Here is a 17,598-nt window from a genome sequence, read left to right as displayed (position 1 = left end):
CATAATTGCCTGGTTACTTTTTTTTTTTTTTAATTATCCCTTACTTCTCAGGTATGATCCAAATTACTCTGCTAGCCCTCTGCTAGACTACATCCTGACCCTGGGCTACTACTATCTACCATTCCTCAACACAGAAATAGCTTTATCTTGAGGCAGCTATGTAATACAGTGGATAGGATATTAGAATTGGGAATCACGAAGACTGGAATTCAAATTCTCTTTGCTGACACTCGTTGGCTCTGTGACCCCCCCAAGCAAATTATTAATTTCTTTCAATTTCAAGTTCCTGATCTGTGAAATGGAAATAGCACCTATCCAACATGGTTATTGTGAAGATCAATAGAGATTGTACATGTAAAGTGCTTTGCAAACCTTAAAACACTATATAAATGTTAGCTCTTTACCCTTCTCTCGTAGCTCAGGAAAAAAGCTGTGTTTAGTTGTGCAGGAAACTGGTTTCTTTCATGAACATAAGAATTGACTTTTTAAAGAAGATAATACTTAGGATGATGTCATGTTTTTAAAAAATGTTCATTTATTTATTTCAGAAAAATAAACTATATCAATTGTACACTGGTTTCCATTTGTCATAATAAAGAAAAAAATTTAGGGAATTATACAACAAATGCAGTTATTGAGTAAAATAGATTTAATCATCAGGATAAATTTGTTTTAGCCATGGCTGCATAATGTATCTGGCTCCATCATATGCGCTGAAGTAGACTTTCAAATCAGGATGGAATACCTAAAAATCATTTTTCGTATTAGTTCGTAAGCACAACTTTAGAGAATACTTTTTTCACAAGAGGTAAGATGATTAAAGTAAAAAAATAATTAAAGAATAGCAAAAATAGAATATTCTTTATAATCCTCATTTAAGGATGTCAGGTGAGATATAATAACCATGAATTCATGATCTGTGCCATTGATGGAGCCTCATTAGAAAGAGGTGCTAAAGAACTAGGGGATCATTATACATACACTTCAACAATGATACTGTATGAGGATGTATTCTGATGGAAGTGGATATCTTCAACATAGAGAAGAGCTAATGCAATTCCAATTGACCAGTGATGGACAGAATCAGCTACACCCAGAAAAGGGACACTGGGAAATGAGTGTAAACTGAGAGCATTGGTTTTTTGTTTTGTTTTGTTTCTATTCCCAGATTATTTTACCTTGCGAATAAAATCCTTCCTTTGCAACAACAACAAAATTCGGTTCTACACATATATATTGTACCTAAGATATACTATAAGATATTTAATATGTATGGGAATGCCTGCCATCTAGGGGAGGGGGTGGAGGGAAGGAGGGGAAAAACTCGGAACAGAAGGGAGTACAAGGGATAATGTTGTTAAAAAAAAAAAATACTACCTATACATATTACTGCCAAAGAAAATGTTATAATTATAAAAATTAATTTAAAAAAAGAAAGAAAAGAAAAAAAATAAAATATTTAACCTAATTAAAAAAAAAAAGGTGCTAAGAGATTTCTTGGCACTAAGGAGAGTTACAGCTGAACCTATCTATATTTTATCTATATTTAGTAGACCAATGTTTACTATTTAAATTCACAAAAATAAACTGGAGAAAGAAATAGCTTGTAATTAAAGATACTTTACCTCATATCCAGTAATAACTTTAAGGTTTTCCTCAGGAATGTAGGCTGTAGATAAACCGATTCTGTTGTACTTGTTGACTAGAATTCGATAGTGAGGAGATTTTCTTAAATGCTGTGAAAAATGGAAAAATAATAAGAATGTGCATAAAAATTAACATGTCGCAAATTTTATAAAAGTAATGTTGTTAGGATTACAAGGTGAGAATTCAGGTTGTCTTGGCAATTATCTAGCTCAGAATTCACACCTTTAGTTCCGGCCTTTGAGGGTTTGAACTTCTGAAGAGGAGTTTACATATTTAAAGGAGTTTACACAACCTTTAAAAGGAGCAAGTTCATTGGTTGAAGTAATTTTCCCACAAGCCCCATTGAGTTCTCACTACAATTTCTGCTAGGATAAAAGAGGAGGGCAAGGAGTTAGTCTAGTCTAGGACAGAGTTGAGACGGCAGGCTGGAAGGATAACTTAGAGATGACCAGACCTTAATATTTGTTACTATGCAAATTATATAAACTTGATGTACCAAGTTTCTTCTTATTTAGTAAGGGCTAGTTTGTAGTGTCAAAATATCAGATACACCATTACAACAAAACTAAATGACTTTTAAGGTTTCAAAGATATAGTATGTAACAAAAAGCTTATATTTCTTTATTGAAGCCACAGCTTCACTCAGGTAGAGGTGTTAAAAGTAAGGAAAGTGAGATCATGGGGAGGCCCTGAGGAGTAAAAGCTACGACCATGCTAGTGCTCTGAATTAATTCAGGGCCTAATTATCAAGATTATTTATCATGGGGCATATCTAGAGTTCTAATCTCAAACACAATTTTATTAGTGGTATGACCCTGGGCAAGTCACTTAACCTTGTTTTCCTGAGTTTTCTTATATGTAAATTAAGCTAAAGAAAGAAATGACAAATAACTCCAGTATTTTTGCCAAGAAAATCCCAATAGGGTCTCAAAGAATTAGAACACAAATTAAATAATTGATCATAACAACTATTGTAAGTCTAAAAGAAAAAAAAAAAAAAAAAAAAAAAAACCTGTTCAGGTTTTATTCTTTGATTAGTTTTTCTAAGATACAAAAGCAATAAAAACAATTACCTGATTTTCTGTTGCTTTGTATCCATTCATTGGCAAGAGAAACTGTCAATCTGTAACTATCTGTGATTTAGGAATAATCTTTTTCAATTGGTACTAAGGCATATCTGTGGTGTTTCCAAGTGATATTTACAATATACAACATAGCCTCTCTGCTTCATATTTTCATGAGTAATTTTAACTCAAAAATTTTTGAAAAAAATAAATTGTAGTAGGGAAAAAAAACATGGACTTGGAGTCAGAAAACCTGGATTCAAGGCCCAGCTCTTCTAGTTCACTTATTAACCTCCTCTTAATTTTTATCTTCTCCTTTGTAAACTGTAGAGGTTAGACAAGATTATTTTTTAAACTCTCTTCTCAATATAATAATCCATTAGTCTCTTAATATGTTCTTCCTTCTATTACATATTTAGATCTTTAAAGCTAACCTCATTTATTACTAATTTCTACATATATGAATAAATTAAAATGTCTATGAATTCAAGTAAATTATCTGTACTAATGTTGCTTCAAAAATTGTTTTCTAACCTGTTTCTCAGTAGGATATTTTTGTTTTAGCCATTCTTCTGGACCTCTGGCTTCTACATCCCAACCAATAATTACTCCTGAAAAGCCAAGTTGCTTGTGCATTATCACCATTCCCACGTTAAACTGAACAAATTCTGGCCTGGGACTTCGAATTCGAGTTGGTTCTGCAAAAGCAATGATAAAAATATTAAGTAAAGAAAATATTTTATTGAATACATTATTTTCATGATTTATCTATGTATCAAGTAGTTACCATCACCAAAAAGTACTCTTATTTATGGTTTCCAATCTAAAAAAGACAATTTAGCTACCCATGCTGAAAGAAAAAGTAAAGCTTAATGACTATCTCCATAGACTAGCTTCAGCTACCTACCCCATTAAGCCTTTATAGGATTAATATTTGGGTCATTTGAAATATCTTTATATCTCTTTTCTATTTGCACTAACAAGTAATCTTGATAACAGAAAGTGCTAGTATAAGAAATCCACAAACAAAATAATCCCTGAGTTTTGTTTGTTTGTGTTTTTGTTTTTTTAAAGGTAGGTGAAAAGATGGGGTTACAATAATGAAAGAAATTTACATACAGACTTAAGGCAACAGAAAAATGTATGCACTACTTGGTAAGTCTCTTAACCCTGTTTGTCTTGGTTTCTTCATTTGTAAAATGAGTTGGAGTAGAAAATAGCAAAGCACTCTAGTATCTTTGCCAAGAAAATCTCAAGGTGTTGGGGTCATGAAGAGTCAAGACATAGAAATGACTCAAGGGAATAAGAAAACATTCCACATATAACTTATTATATTCCTCACCAGATCTCCCTATTCCTTTTTTTTTAATTTAAAAAAATACATTTAATATTTTATTTTGTCCCCAATATGTCATGTGTAAAAACAATTTTAACATTCATTTTAAAAATTTTGAATTCAAAATTTCCTCTTTTCCCTTCCCTCCCTCTCCACTGAGAGGGCAAGCAGCTTGACGTAGATTATACATGTATAATCAATTTTGCAAAAGCTTTCCATATTAGTTATGTGTTAAAACAGACAAAAAATAAAAAGCATGGTTTGATCTAGATTAAGCTTCCATCAGTTTTGTGTTGTTTCCTTCCTGGATGGCTAGCATTTTTTATAAGTCCTTTGGCTTTGTCTTGAATCATTAAATTGCTGAGAATAGGTCATTTACAATTGATCATTGTACAATATTGTTACTGTGTACAGTGTCTTCTGATTTTACTCATTTCGTTTGGCTTCAGTTCATGTAAATTCAGAATTTTTTCTGAGACCATACTACTTGTTATTTCTGATAGCCCAATAGTATTACATCAGAAACATACAACTTGTCCAGCCATTCCCCAATTAATACATAGTCTCTGTTTCTAATTTTTTGCCCCCATTAAAAGAGCTGCTTTAAGTATTTTTATATAAGCTCTTTTCTTTTCCTTTTTAGTTTTTAGAAAATCTCTTTGGAATACAGACCTAGTGGTAATATTATTTCTGCATGGTTTTAGAATCCTTTGGGTACTGTGCCAAATTGCCCTACAGAATAGTTGACTCAGTCACCAACAATGCATTAGTGTTCCAATTTTCCTACATCCCCTCAACATTATTTTCCTTTTCTGTTATATTAACCAATTTGATAAGATAGAGTAGTAGCTCAAAACTATTTTAATTTGTATTTAATCAATAGTAATTTAGAGCATTTTTTTCACATAATTATAGATAGCTTTGATTACTTATCTGAAAATTACTTGTTCATATTCCTTGATCATATATCATTTGAGGAATGGAATGGCTCTTATTTTTATAAATTTTACTCAGTTTTTTATATGGTTGATAAATTTAAATATATGAGAAATTTAATTTTTTTCAGTTATGATTACCATGTACTACATCATATTTTACCTTCATCCTTATTTATCCCGCTCTTTTTTTTCCCCACGTCTATCTTCAAAAGTGTTTTGCTTCCGTCTTTTATCTTCCCAATTTGCCTTCCCATCTATCACTTTCCTCTTCTCTTATTCCCTTCCTACTTTCCTATAGAGTAAAATCCAACTGATTGTGTATGTTGCTTTGATGAAAGAATCATAACTATTATATCCCAGTGAGAAAAATTGAGCCAACAATCCAAAATAAATTACCCCAGCCCAAATAAATATGACCAAATGAAAATGTTTTTTTCAGTTCATGCTCAATTTAGCATCAACGTTCAAAATATTTTGTATTACAATAAGGATTGAAATGCATTTAATTTCCTATTGATCATGAAGAGAAAAAATATAGAATTTTTTTTGACTGGCCCAATACCTGCAAAGTAAGCATGGCTAAATTCTTCATCTTCATTGTACCAGTTCCTAGAATGAAAAAAAGATACAGATTCATTATAACAGTAAATAAACCAATATGAATATGCAGTTGATTTAAAAGTTAACTTTTTTAAAAGAGGCCATGAAAAGAAACATTGAAAAGACATCATGGATACTCAAGGCCCTATTCTTTTGTTACTGTAGACTTTTATCATTCCAGTCCTAATTATTATCAGGCTTCAAGATTAAATTCAGACACTCAATTGCTGAATGCAGAATTTTGGAATAAAATTATATAAAGAAAATACTGGAATTTGATTATCTTCCTGGTCATTTTAATAAGAGTTTTCTTGCAGTGCTTGGAAATCTTAATGTCTATAAAAGGGAAAGATAATTCATCAACCATTTCTTTTTATTTATTTTTAATTATAGCTTTTTATTTACAAGATATTTGCATAAGTAATTTTTCAGCATTGACAATTGCAAAACTTTTGTTCCAACTTTTCCCCTCCTTACCCTCCCTTCCTCCCCCAGATGGCAGGTTGACCAATACATGTTAAATATGTTAAAGTATAAGTTAAATACAATATATGTATACATGTCCAGTTATTTTGCTACACAAAAAGAATTGGACTTTGAAATAGTGTACAATTAGCCTGTGAAGAAAATCAAAAATGCAGGCGGACAAAAATAGAGGGATTGGGATTCTATGTAGTGGTTCATAATCATCTCCCAGAATTCTTTCCCTGGGTGTAGCTGGTTCAGTCATGAACCATTTCTTGATGGTAATTCATATTATTCAATTTCGGAATTAAATTCCAAAGACTTCAGAAACTGAGTTGTTCTACAACTTTACTATCAATGAGGTATAATGAATGATAGGTTTACAGACTTGAAGAATTTCTTATACCTGTACTGGCAAATAAGGCAGAAACATAATAATAGCCAGACACACAGAGATGGACAGAACTGCAGTGAATTTAAAATAATTAAATGATATGTGGACCCAAAAGGTGTTTCTTGGAAGGCAAAAGCATCCTCAATTTGCACTGTAAAAATTTCCAGTGTATATACTGTAGGTCCCATTTTAACTCCTGTGGAAATAGTAATGCTTCTTTAGAAGCCCACTCATATGAACATAAGGGCAGCCAGGTGGCACAGTGGATAGAAAGAGTGCCAGTCCTGAGCCAGGAAGATTCATTTTCCTGAATTCAATTCTAGCCTCATACCATCTGTGTGACCCTGGGCAAGGAACTTAATCCTGCTTACCTCAGTTTCCTCATCTATAAAATGAGCTGGAAAAGATGTCAAAACCATTCCAGTATCTTGCCAAGAAAACCTTGACAAGGAGTCATGAAGAGTTAGATACAAATGAAATAACAGCCAACAGTATGAATAAAGGAAAATGCTACAGAGGGTTTTAAGATTATGAAGACTGAAGAAGCTTTTAAAATTATAATTTTTCATTGATACTGCCCCAGCTAGAATACCACATCCACAACATTTCTAGCCCATAGAAAAATATTGTTAACTAAGATATCTAAACGAAGGTAGAAACAAATTTTCATTTTTAATTTGAACTACAGGGTACTTTCTGTGTTTAGAAAATATTCCCTCTCCACTTCACTCGGCAACTTGACACACATGAGCAGCTGCTATTTCTCTATTTTATAAAAATTAAATGCTACTTTCTGGAAAATAGTCAATATTTATACAAATTTATACACATTTTAGCTAATGGAACTTTTACTATTAAAAATGGACACCTGAAAAAGAATTCACCACTTAAAGGTGCCCCACAGATGAGGATTGCCCAAAACAAATAGAAGTAATGTTAATGCAATAGAAATAATATAGCTCTATAATGAGCAAATAAATATGGAGAATTCAGAGGTAAACAAAGACTTAAATGAGTATTGCATAGTGAAGAAAGTAAGCCAGAAGAACAGTATTAATATTGACTAAACAGTGTAGTAAATAAATGAAAAAGATTTTTAAAAAGGCAAAAAAACTACAGTCAAACAGAAAGGATGACAGTATCAATTTTTTTTAAATGTGTATCCATTTTTTTTAGCATACTAAACTACAAAAGGAAAAAGTGACTGCAATTAAGTAATTTTCTTTATATATTTGGGGGAGATGGCCAGGAAGAAGGTGTTTAGATGCCTGTTCGGATGTGTCTGTATACACACACATATACATATTTACATATATGTATAGAGACATATTTTGTTTTGACAAAACTAAGAAGGAATATATCTAAGATATACATATTTATATGTGTGTATATGTGTGTGTGTGTATACAAGCATAAACTTTGTTTTGACACAGCAGACATATCCCTGATTTTATCCAAAGGAAAAAAAAATATATATATATACCCACACATATATATGCACATGCATGTATACATATACACGTACATGCATGAGTACATATAAGCAAATAGTTTATTTTGGCACGGCATCCATATCCCAAGAAACATTTAAGCATCTCCTTCCTAAGAAAACAGATATTAAGAAATGTATGTATGTATGTATGTATGTATGTATTAATATATATATTTTGGTTTTATATAGCATATATATCATTTTTATATATAGCATTTCTTTAATACATATTCAATTCAATAAACAGTTACTAAGTACCTATTACATGCAAGGCTAAGCACTTAAGATACAAAAATGCCATGTGCCCTCAAGAAGCTTACTATCTACATGGAAATCATAGTGGGCTCACACATAAATCACAGAATGTCTTGGAGCAAAGAAAAGATACACTAGGAGCAGCTGAGAAAGGAAAGAACACTTTTAGCAGAGAAATAAAAGGAAGAGAGATAAGGGAAGACCTACAAGGGAGAAGTGGTATCTGAACTGAGGTTTTATTCAGATTCTGAACACAATTCTTTTCTTTTTTTGTTAACTAGCAAACTCCTTTTTGCCCTTAACGGTAACATGGGGCAGAATCTGCTTTTATTGGGATACTTCTAGCTACTAATTGAGGATTTCAAATTTAGGCCCAAAGGTTTGAATAGACTGACTTCTTATTACTTATACAAAACAATGTCTAGGTCTGGCATGATGCTTATTAAGCTTATAAAATGTGTGCTATTACTCAAAAATATATTTCAAATTCAAGACCTATGGTATGGTGGAAGGGAAATTCTGTATAATATCTGCTTAACTACATTGTGAAAAGAGGAGTTTATGATTTTTGCCATACCTTTTATTATTGTTACTAAGATAGCTATTCTTAAAAATGATGAGAATTCAAATTTTTTTCAAGAATTTGAGAATTTTCTATGTGAAAAGCACTGTGCTGGAAGAGCTTTGGTACTAACAAAGATGGGGAAATGATGATTCCTACCTTTATGGAGCTTACAGCCTAGGAGAGAAAATTTATAATCACTATAATATAAAGTAGAATATGAAAATGCATTAATAGTTATGAAATGCTGTGAAAATAGATCTTTCTTTATTGATCAAGAATAAGTAGCTCTTAAAACAAAAAAAATTAAAAATTAAGTATCTCTCCTTTTAATATATCATATTTACTTTATGGAGAAGAGCCAAGGAAAGAATTTTCCCAACATTCTCAATTTTATACCACCTCTCTTAGGCAAAATATTTTTTTTGATCATAATGTTCAAGAAAGTTAAGAAATATAATCATCAGATTGAAATATTGCTATATAATGATTTTAATTTTTATCTCAGAACAAGCTATTAGCATAATTATGCCTTACCTCATTTTTAGCATCTGATTCTTTAAATATCTGGTCCATGCTTTCAGACTCAGGTATGACCATCTAAAATTGTTCCAGTAGCTAATTAACCTGAAACAAAAATAATTGTTTTAAGTTAGCCTATAACTTTTAAACCAGGCATAGTAAAGAGAAAGAACACTTTTTGCAAGTTTTATGAAGTTAGTGATTTCTTGGGTTAATGAAATTAGACATGGAGGGAGAGTGAAAGGAACAGCCCATGAGTTTGAATAAAATGTTTTTTGACACAAAATTTTCTCTACTTTTATTTATTGAATAGAGGGAAGAAATTATTCAGGACAAATATAATCCACAAGGAGAGGGACAGCCTTAACTTTTCTACACACAATATCTTCATAAATATTTAAATAAGTATATAAAGCTTAAAAAAAACTATATAACCAACATGAAAAGAAAATTCAATAAATACATTTGCTTAAAAGAGAGTTTTTCTAGGAATTAAATCCTAACATTCAAAATCTATGAGGAATTGGTATACCTCTACAAAAGAAACATCTATAATATGAACAATTTATGGAAGAGGAGATACAAGTTGTAAATAATATAGTAAATATTCAGTCACATATGCAAATTGAAAAAAATGGCAATATCACAGCTTAGCTACTATATTGGAAAAAGTAATTAAAAGTGATAAAACAAACCTAAAGAAACTATGGAGAAACAGGTATGTTCATATTGTCATGAGAACTTGGTATAGATTTTTTTTTGTTTTTTGTTTTTTTTGAAATAGCAAATTGACAATACAAAATGAGAATTACTATATGAAATCGATTTTACCCTGTGTCTTAGTTGTCCATTACCAGGAAATATACTCTAAAGATGTCTAATTTTGATAATCTTATATAAAATGTTTTCAACTATGTTATCCATGTAGGAAACTAGAAGCATGTGTCCAAAAACAGAGCAATGTCTAAATAAATCTACGTAACAGAAAATACATTCTAGAAATGAGAAATAGAACTAAGAGAACATTTACATTAAAAAGTATAACCACATGTGAGCAGACTAACATTGGAAGGAGACATTCAATTCAAATTAAACAAAAAAATCTGTGAATAGGAGAAAAACAAATTTTAGGTAAGATAAGTCTAGTAATAATATAAGACAAAAACAACACAAAGAATAATTGACAGACTTTGAGTGAAGTATATTTTACTATAGTTTTGAACATATATTCATATCATTCATAATGAATAAAATTAATTCATAATTTTTAAGTTAATAAAATTTGTTTTCTTTTTAATCAGAGCATAAGTATATGGTCATCATAGACAGGTATACTAATATGACACCTGTACAATTGTATATTTGTTTTCTTCAATAAACACTGTGAAGCTGGTACTTTCAGACAAACTAAAAATTATAACTTATTGCTATATTTTGAAAAGATGATAGATTATTGGTTTTTTGGAAATAAGTTATATGAAGCAAGTGTTAGGTATGTGCTATGTTTGAAAGGGTGTTGTTTTTTTATCATATAAAAAAGATATATGCAAAATAGGATTTAGTCAGGACAAAAAGAGTGGTATCTGAAAAGTTTAATGCTGCTGCATCACTTTGCTATAAATATTTAAATGCAATATTAGGCACTCTTAATTAAAGATGATTTTAGGGGAAAATAATTAAATTATATGCATATAACATTTTTCTCCAAAGAGAAAAGGCATGGGCCATTTGAACAATTTGAATTATGGCACAACTCTAATATATTCACATATATAAGGGGAATATATCTTATGCAGGCATCCTACTCAACAAATTTTGCCCTATCCTATCCAAGTAAAATCTTAGATGCCTATGTATATTAGTTTCATTAGAGAATTATCATTTATGTCTTTTTTTTTTAAATATTTCCTCTGTTTCTCTGAGTTATATCTTGGAGACAATTTTTTTTCCTGAAAAGTGACATATCTAACTTTATTATTACATTAATGGGAAAAGAGAAGTCATTCTTTCATAAAAGATGACTATTCTGCATAATTTTCTAAATCATTTCTAAGTAAAGCATGTATCTATTGGGCCAATAATATACTTCTGAAATTCAGTGTTCACTGCTTTCCTGTTTTCCATGTGGAGTATCCTACTTTCTATGAAGATCACAATTACATAATTCCATGTATACCATTCCTGTCTTCCAGCAGTATGGAAGAACTTAAAAGTATTGTGTATTTAGCTCTGAAATACGTCTTTATAGCTAAATTGCAATGCAACTCTATGATATTCTGGAATATGATCATAATGTTAAAAAAAAAACAAAACAACAGAATTCATACACTGAAAAACAAGCACAAGATGGCCTAGAAAATGGCAAGGTTTCCTTTATCTTGCCTCTTTGTCTAATTCTATTTGGTCCATAATTCCATGATGAACATTCATGTTGCTTCTTAGGTTGATATTAAACATTAGTAGCTGTAACGAAAAGAAAATAATGTTTAACAAGGAAGAGTAGTCTTTATCATGAATTATTTGGAATCTTGATTGATCTGTGTGTTAAGCAGATTTCTTTGTCTTTCAAAACTGTTCATTTTTTACAGTGTTGACTATCTTATAAGTTGTTATCCTGATTCTTACTCACTTCAATCTGAATCAGTTCATCTATCTTGCCAATTTTCTCCAAAATAATTTCTTTCACATAATTTCTCATAAGATAGTGGTATCCTATTAAATTCATATTCTATAATTTAGTTCAGTGTGACCTATGAAAAGTCCAAAAAAATTCTGGATAATTAACAATCATTTTTAATTATTACTAGCAATTAATTAGTGAAATGTTGTCAGTGAAACTTTTGGGAACAAGAAAAAACAAATCATGCCCTTCCTCCTCCCTTAATGCCCTTGGAAAGTAGATATTTCTGATAGGCAGAAATAAACTGATAGGCTAATAATTAATGAGGGAATGAATATTATAATGAAAGGTGGGCTTATTCTAATGATGAGCTGGGGGAACATCACTCTAATCCTATAGCTCTTGGATAAAGAAACTCTCTAACTCTCTCTTTCTCTCTCTCTCCCCAGACCATGCATTTCTAGCAGTTTAGACAAAATATATCTAATGCTGCCTAAGTAGAAGAATGTAATGGGCCATAATCCTTCAAAATTTGATTAGTTTAAAGGATTAAAACTTCAAATGGTTGCTATCACTTCCTTACCATATGCATTTTAAATAGTCATGAAAAACTTCAGGAACGTTCCAAAGTTTGGCTGGGAGATCACACAGTGGGTAATTTATAAGCAAGGGATCTTTACTAAGTGTCTTATTGTTCCTATCCTTATTTAATATCCTGTTATGGCCAAGGAAATATAACTGTTTAATATATGAATGTTTCATTTTGTTCCAATATTGAATCTAAATTACTCTTAAGGCCATTCGTGCTTAGAACAGTATGCAATATAGTATACAACAGTATAGAACACTATACAATAAAACTTTTATACCATGTCTTGTTGAGAGTGATTTCTTGATGATTCAAAAGGCAAACTATATAATTAAAATGTTTTTATTACAGAAAGTTTTTGTGACCATCTGAATACTATTTTAGGTCAGATGTTTGATTGTTAAATATAATATGATACTCCAAAGTAAATATAACACTAAAAGTTACTTACACTCCTAGAACATACAAACTGTGTGTTATTTTTCTCTTTCAGAACGATATTATTCTCCTTTGGCAAGATAGTTACATTTTCTTTTGGGATATCTTCACCTCTGTATTATACTGTGCTGAATACACTGTGAAGTATACACATTTATTTTCAAAATTAATGATCTTTTACTGGGGATATAAATGTCAGTGTGATAATCAAGACATCCCTTAATTATTTCTTGCCAAGTAAATTACAAAACCAATATTTTTCAAAGTTAATTTGAGAGTAGACCACAAATAATAGAAAATTGGTGGACATTTTTCTAAGTTTTAAGGAAATTAAAGCTTAGTAATAAAGATAATAAGGAATATCACCTTTCGATTACTTGAAGGCCCTGAGTAGAATCAGTTCTATACCACTGAGCAAGTAAATATTGAGCTGGGAATGCAGCCATAAGAACACAGAGTTGTATAATCATAACAGCATTAATAGTAGGCATTTCTACAGGGATACTTCAAGTTGTTCTTCTTTGTTAGTCTGTCAAAGAAAAAGATGAAAAAATAAGTAGTTTCTACTATCCAACTACTAACAGTATTAACAGTTGAAATATTCATTTTCCTAATCACTAGCTATACCTAAACACCAAGTAGTATTCCTGAACCAAAAATGTTAGCATCTGAAAAATAATTAAAAAGAGCACCCCCTGACTATTAGTGAAATTGAGGAAGTCTTATCCATTCTCCAACCCATCCACAATTACTCCTTATAAAAACTTTCACACAATTTATGGCTATGAACATCTAACTTAGCTCAAATAAAATTACATACCTCAGATTTACATACATGGTATATGAATTATATGAATACACCCTGAAATATACCTCTCTGAGCTTAATATGTTGAGGATAGTATTCCTTGTTCCAAATATGTCTAGTTTGGGTACCAAATGTTGGGGTTTGGTCACATTGAGAATTCACAATGACCATTCTCTTTGACAAAAGGTAAGTTTATGAGAAGAGGTTACATGTTGAGACCCTGAATATCTTAGAATCAGCAGGAGTCAGAATAAGCAGGAGTCTTTATTCTTGTTTTTTTGCGTTAGAGGTCAGGGGATTAGATCTAGCAATTTCCACACCTCCTTCCCCTGTCTTCCCGGCCAGGAGAATGCATCATCTTCCTCTTCCTACTCCACCCACTGATCTCACTTCCCCTTCTTTGCCCACACCCACCTATCAAGCCAACACAGTATAGTTAAGTAGGGTCATCCTCCAAACATGTGGTAATAGAGAGCCTCAAGTGCCAGGTTAGCTTGCATCTGCTCAGTTCTAACCCTCTACAGTTACAGACAAAATGAGATACAATAGATACCAGGAGTGATAAATATGTAATAGAGCTCGGAGAGCATATAATTAAACACCAACATGGTTTTAACAATGAAAAAGACAAGTTCCTTAATAGAACTCACAATTAATCAGGAGAAAGGAAATATTCCACAAAGTGGGAGTATTCCACTTACTGGCAGGCTAAATCCCAAAAGTGATGTAGCACCCTAAAAGAATGTTATAAGGAGAAAGGCACCATGGAGGTGGGAGGAGGACAAAGACATCACAATACAGAAGCAGTGTCAGGCTTAACTCAAAAGGATTCAGCAGTGATGATGGCATGGGCCATGGACAGATTTATAGGGAAAATTGGGGAAGAGTAGTTAACATAACTTGGATTTCTGACTGCACATACCCAGGTGGGGCTACCCATGAGCTCTACAGAGGGTGGGATTATAAAGTTAAATGATCCCTATCAGTACCCTTCTCTGATGCCTGGAGTAATTTTATTAGTATTTCAGGCTCTCTCTGCCTAACCCACCTAGTTCCTCAGGATCTCATCACTAAAGTTTCATCCAGTGTAAAAAGAAGATAAATAAACTCTAAGGTCCCATTCAATTCTAATCCTTATGATCCTACTAATAAAAATTTACTTTTTAAGGAAAAGTAGCAAAAGTTTTACTTTTACAGATAAGATAGAGTGTAACAAAAACTAGGACAAGAAAAAAAAAAAGAAAAAAAAAAAAAGTAATTTCTTAAAGGACAATCTTTTCCAGGCCCCATATTCCCTAAATCTAATGATATTGAATATAACCTTGGATATAAAATGGAATCCTAAAATTTCAGAGTTGAAAAGGACTTCTACTGTTATACCTGGACAAGAATCCTTTACAATACCTTCAACATATGCTCCGCTAGTATCTACTCAAAAATATCCAATGAGGAACAATCGACTACCTCCCAAAATGGTCAATTTAGGATAACTCCAATCATTGGAAAAATTTTTTTCCTTATACCAAACTTAATTTTCTCTTTGCAACTTTCAACCATTTCATTCTCCAAAAATGTCCATCACAATGGGGAAGACAACATATAAATAACTAGGCACATGTAAGATTTATATAGAATAGATGGAACGTAATCTAAAAGGACTGATCACATGAGCTGATGTATGAAACGGACTGAGAAAGACCTCTTCGGGAAGGTGGGATTTGTTTCTATAGGAATCCAGAAGCTAATTGGTACAAATGAAGAAGGATCTTAGAGGACTTCAATCTCTCTCCCCTCACTTTCTCTATCTCCCTCTCCCTTTTTTTCTGTCTCTAACTTCCCTTTAGGAACTGTCTTCCTGACTGATTTGTTTTCCCAGAAGTTAATACAATGCCGAAGATTGATAAATGCTTGTTAATTGACTGGCCATAAAAGCAGCAATTCAGCTCTCACTGTCTTTCTCCTTCTCCTTTCTTCTTCTCCTCCTCCTCTTCCTTTCTTCTCTTCTTTCTCCTCTTTCTGCCCTTCTCAAATAATTTACTGTCTGGTGGTAATATCCTATATCTAATTTACTTATCTCAATATGAAATCCTAATTTTAAAAAAAGTTATTTTTCTAAAAATAGAGGATAATCCATTTTCATTTTGGGAAGGCACGAACAGCTCAGAAAATCTAACCACCCCTACTTAGTCACAACAGGGGAAAACAACTGCCTGGGGGATTGGGGGGGGAGGTGCCGGGGAAGGAAGGAATCAAAAAACACCCAAGTGTAACTCTTCGTAGTTTTCCACTACCCATTATGAATTCCAAACAACTCTTCTGGGCACAAAGAATGTATAAGGTCGACACGCGTTTTGTTTTGTTCTTTTCCTTTTTAAAATTAAATTGATCCTTTCGGAGCGGCGGGAAGATCTTGAGGAAACTGCCTGAAGGAAACATTCTGAAGGCCTAGGGAGAGAATCAGAGGGACCACAGTTGCAAGAAATCCCTGAGGACTCCACCGCTTGGGCCCAGAAAGCTTGGTGCAACAGGTGGAACTCGAGGTTTTTGAGCCAATGGACTTAAGTTCAAAACAAGCCTCCGATGCTATTTATGAGATTAGAGGCAAATCGCTTCCCTTCCCTGGGCCTCAGTTTTTACATCTATAAAACGAGAAGGTTGCACTAGATGACTTGGTTTTGAGGGGTGTTTTGTTTGTTTGTTTTCCAATGCTACAACAAGGAGCTTACAAACGGTTCACTCCAATTCCATCCTCCCGGCCCCTACACCCTAGCCTAACTGACCGCCCTGTTTCCGTCCCACCAATCCCCATTTCCCTTCCCTTCTCCTCATTATCTCACCTACCCTAACAATAGGCGCTCTTTAGGAAGAAGCCGAGATTTCCCAGCTCAGGTGAGATGAAAGGAGCAAACGGTACTTAGTTGCCGCCTCCCTCCTCCTAGACTCCCCACGCACCTGCCTCCTGCTCCTGATACCTACCAAGGGCTCCCTTACAGTCCTACATAGATGTCAGTCTCCTTTTAGGAAGAAAAGAGGGAGGGGTAAACTGTAGCCTAGGGGCTGATGTAGAGGTTCCCCAGAAAGCTCCGCCGCTGGCAGTCTGATGTGAGAGAGCGGCGGGTGAGGTCTAGAGGAGTGAAGATGATAATCCTATGGCAGCCTTTCCCTCTCTCTCCATCTCCAAGTGCACGTCCTCCCTTAAGTCTGCTCCCGAAACAGACCACAGAATACCACAGAGCGGTATTCAAACTTCGAGTTTCCAACACTCGGGGGAACCCAATCCCCTCTGTTACACCTAAGTTAACACGTAAAGCGCTTTACAAACCTGACGGCCCCATGTAGATGCTAGCTGTAATTATTTTTACTGCTAACTAAAAAATCAGAGACACACACACTGTCTCCCTCCCAACAACAAACTCAGTTTAGAGGTAAGGAAACGGATTCCTGGGGAAAGTATTTGCCCTAGATTACACGGCTGACAGAATTTGAACTTACGTCTTTCCGATCCAAATGCCTCACTCTTTCTTTAGAACCTCGGGCGCTTCCACCTATGACTGACTCTTTTCTCCCGGGGCTCTGGGACGTGAACCCTGAAATGACTCAGCCTGGTTTTGTGCTTCTAGAAAATCAGGGTGAAGTTCCCTGGGACTTCCCGGGGTTGGATTTGCAAATGAAAAAGCCCCGCAGTTTCGTACAAGTCTTTAAAATCGAAGAGCAAATCTATCTATATCTAGCGGAGACGAGGGAGAGGAAGGGGTCCGGAAGCTGCTGTAATTAGAATCTTTAGATTCTTGTCTTGGTAACAGTTCCTCCAGTGGAGGACCTAGCTGCACCTGTAGTGATAGAAAAAAAGTGGAGGGGTTGGGTTATAT

The 17,598-nt window shown here is 33.3% G+C and overlaps 1 protein-coding gene across 1 annotated transcript; it reads right to left on the bottom strand.

Annotated features, from left to right (window-relative positions):
* Positions 1-515: 515 nt before the first annotated feature.
* LOC141566217 (F-box only protein 21-like) lies at positions 516-17,312 on the bottom strand. Its single transcript, XM_074310462.1, has 7 exons — positions 17,222-17,312; positions 13,289-13,451; positions 9,291-9,380; positions 5,548-5,594; positions 3,246-3,409; positions 1,626-1,736; positions 516-745 (listed from the first exon to the last, which is right to left on the bottom strand). Exons 2-7 carry the CDS (start codon positions 13,411-13,413, stop codon positions 650-652), a joined length of 633 nt encoding a protein of 210 aa, XP_074166563.1. The 5' UTR covers positions 13,414-13,451; positions 17,222-17,312; the 3' UTR covers positions 516-649.
* Between the last annotated feature and the right edge of the window lie 286 nt (positions 17,313-17,598).

Source organism: Sminthopsis crassicaudata, chromosome 4 (genome assembly GCF_048593235.1).
Source record: "Sminthopsis crassicaudata isolate SCR6 chromosome 4, ASM4859323v1, whole genome shotgun sequence".
In the NCBI taxonomy this organism is placed as follows: Eukaryota; Metazoa; Chordata; class Mammalia; order Dasyuromorphia; family Dasyuridae; genus Sminthopsis; species Sminthopsis crassicaudata.
The sequence above is the reverse complement of the archived record's forward strand: the minus strand, read 5'-3'. Positions and strand labels throughout refer to the sequence as shown.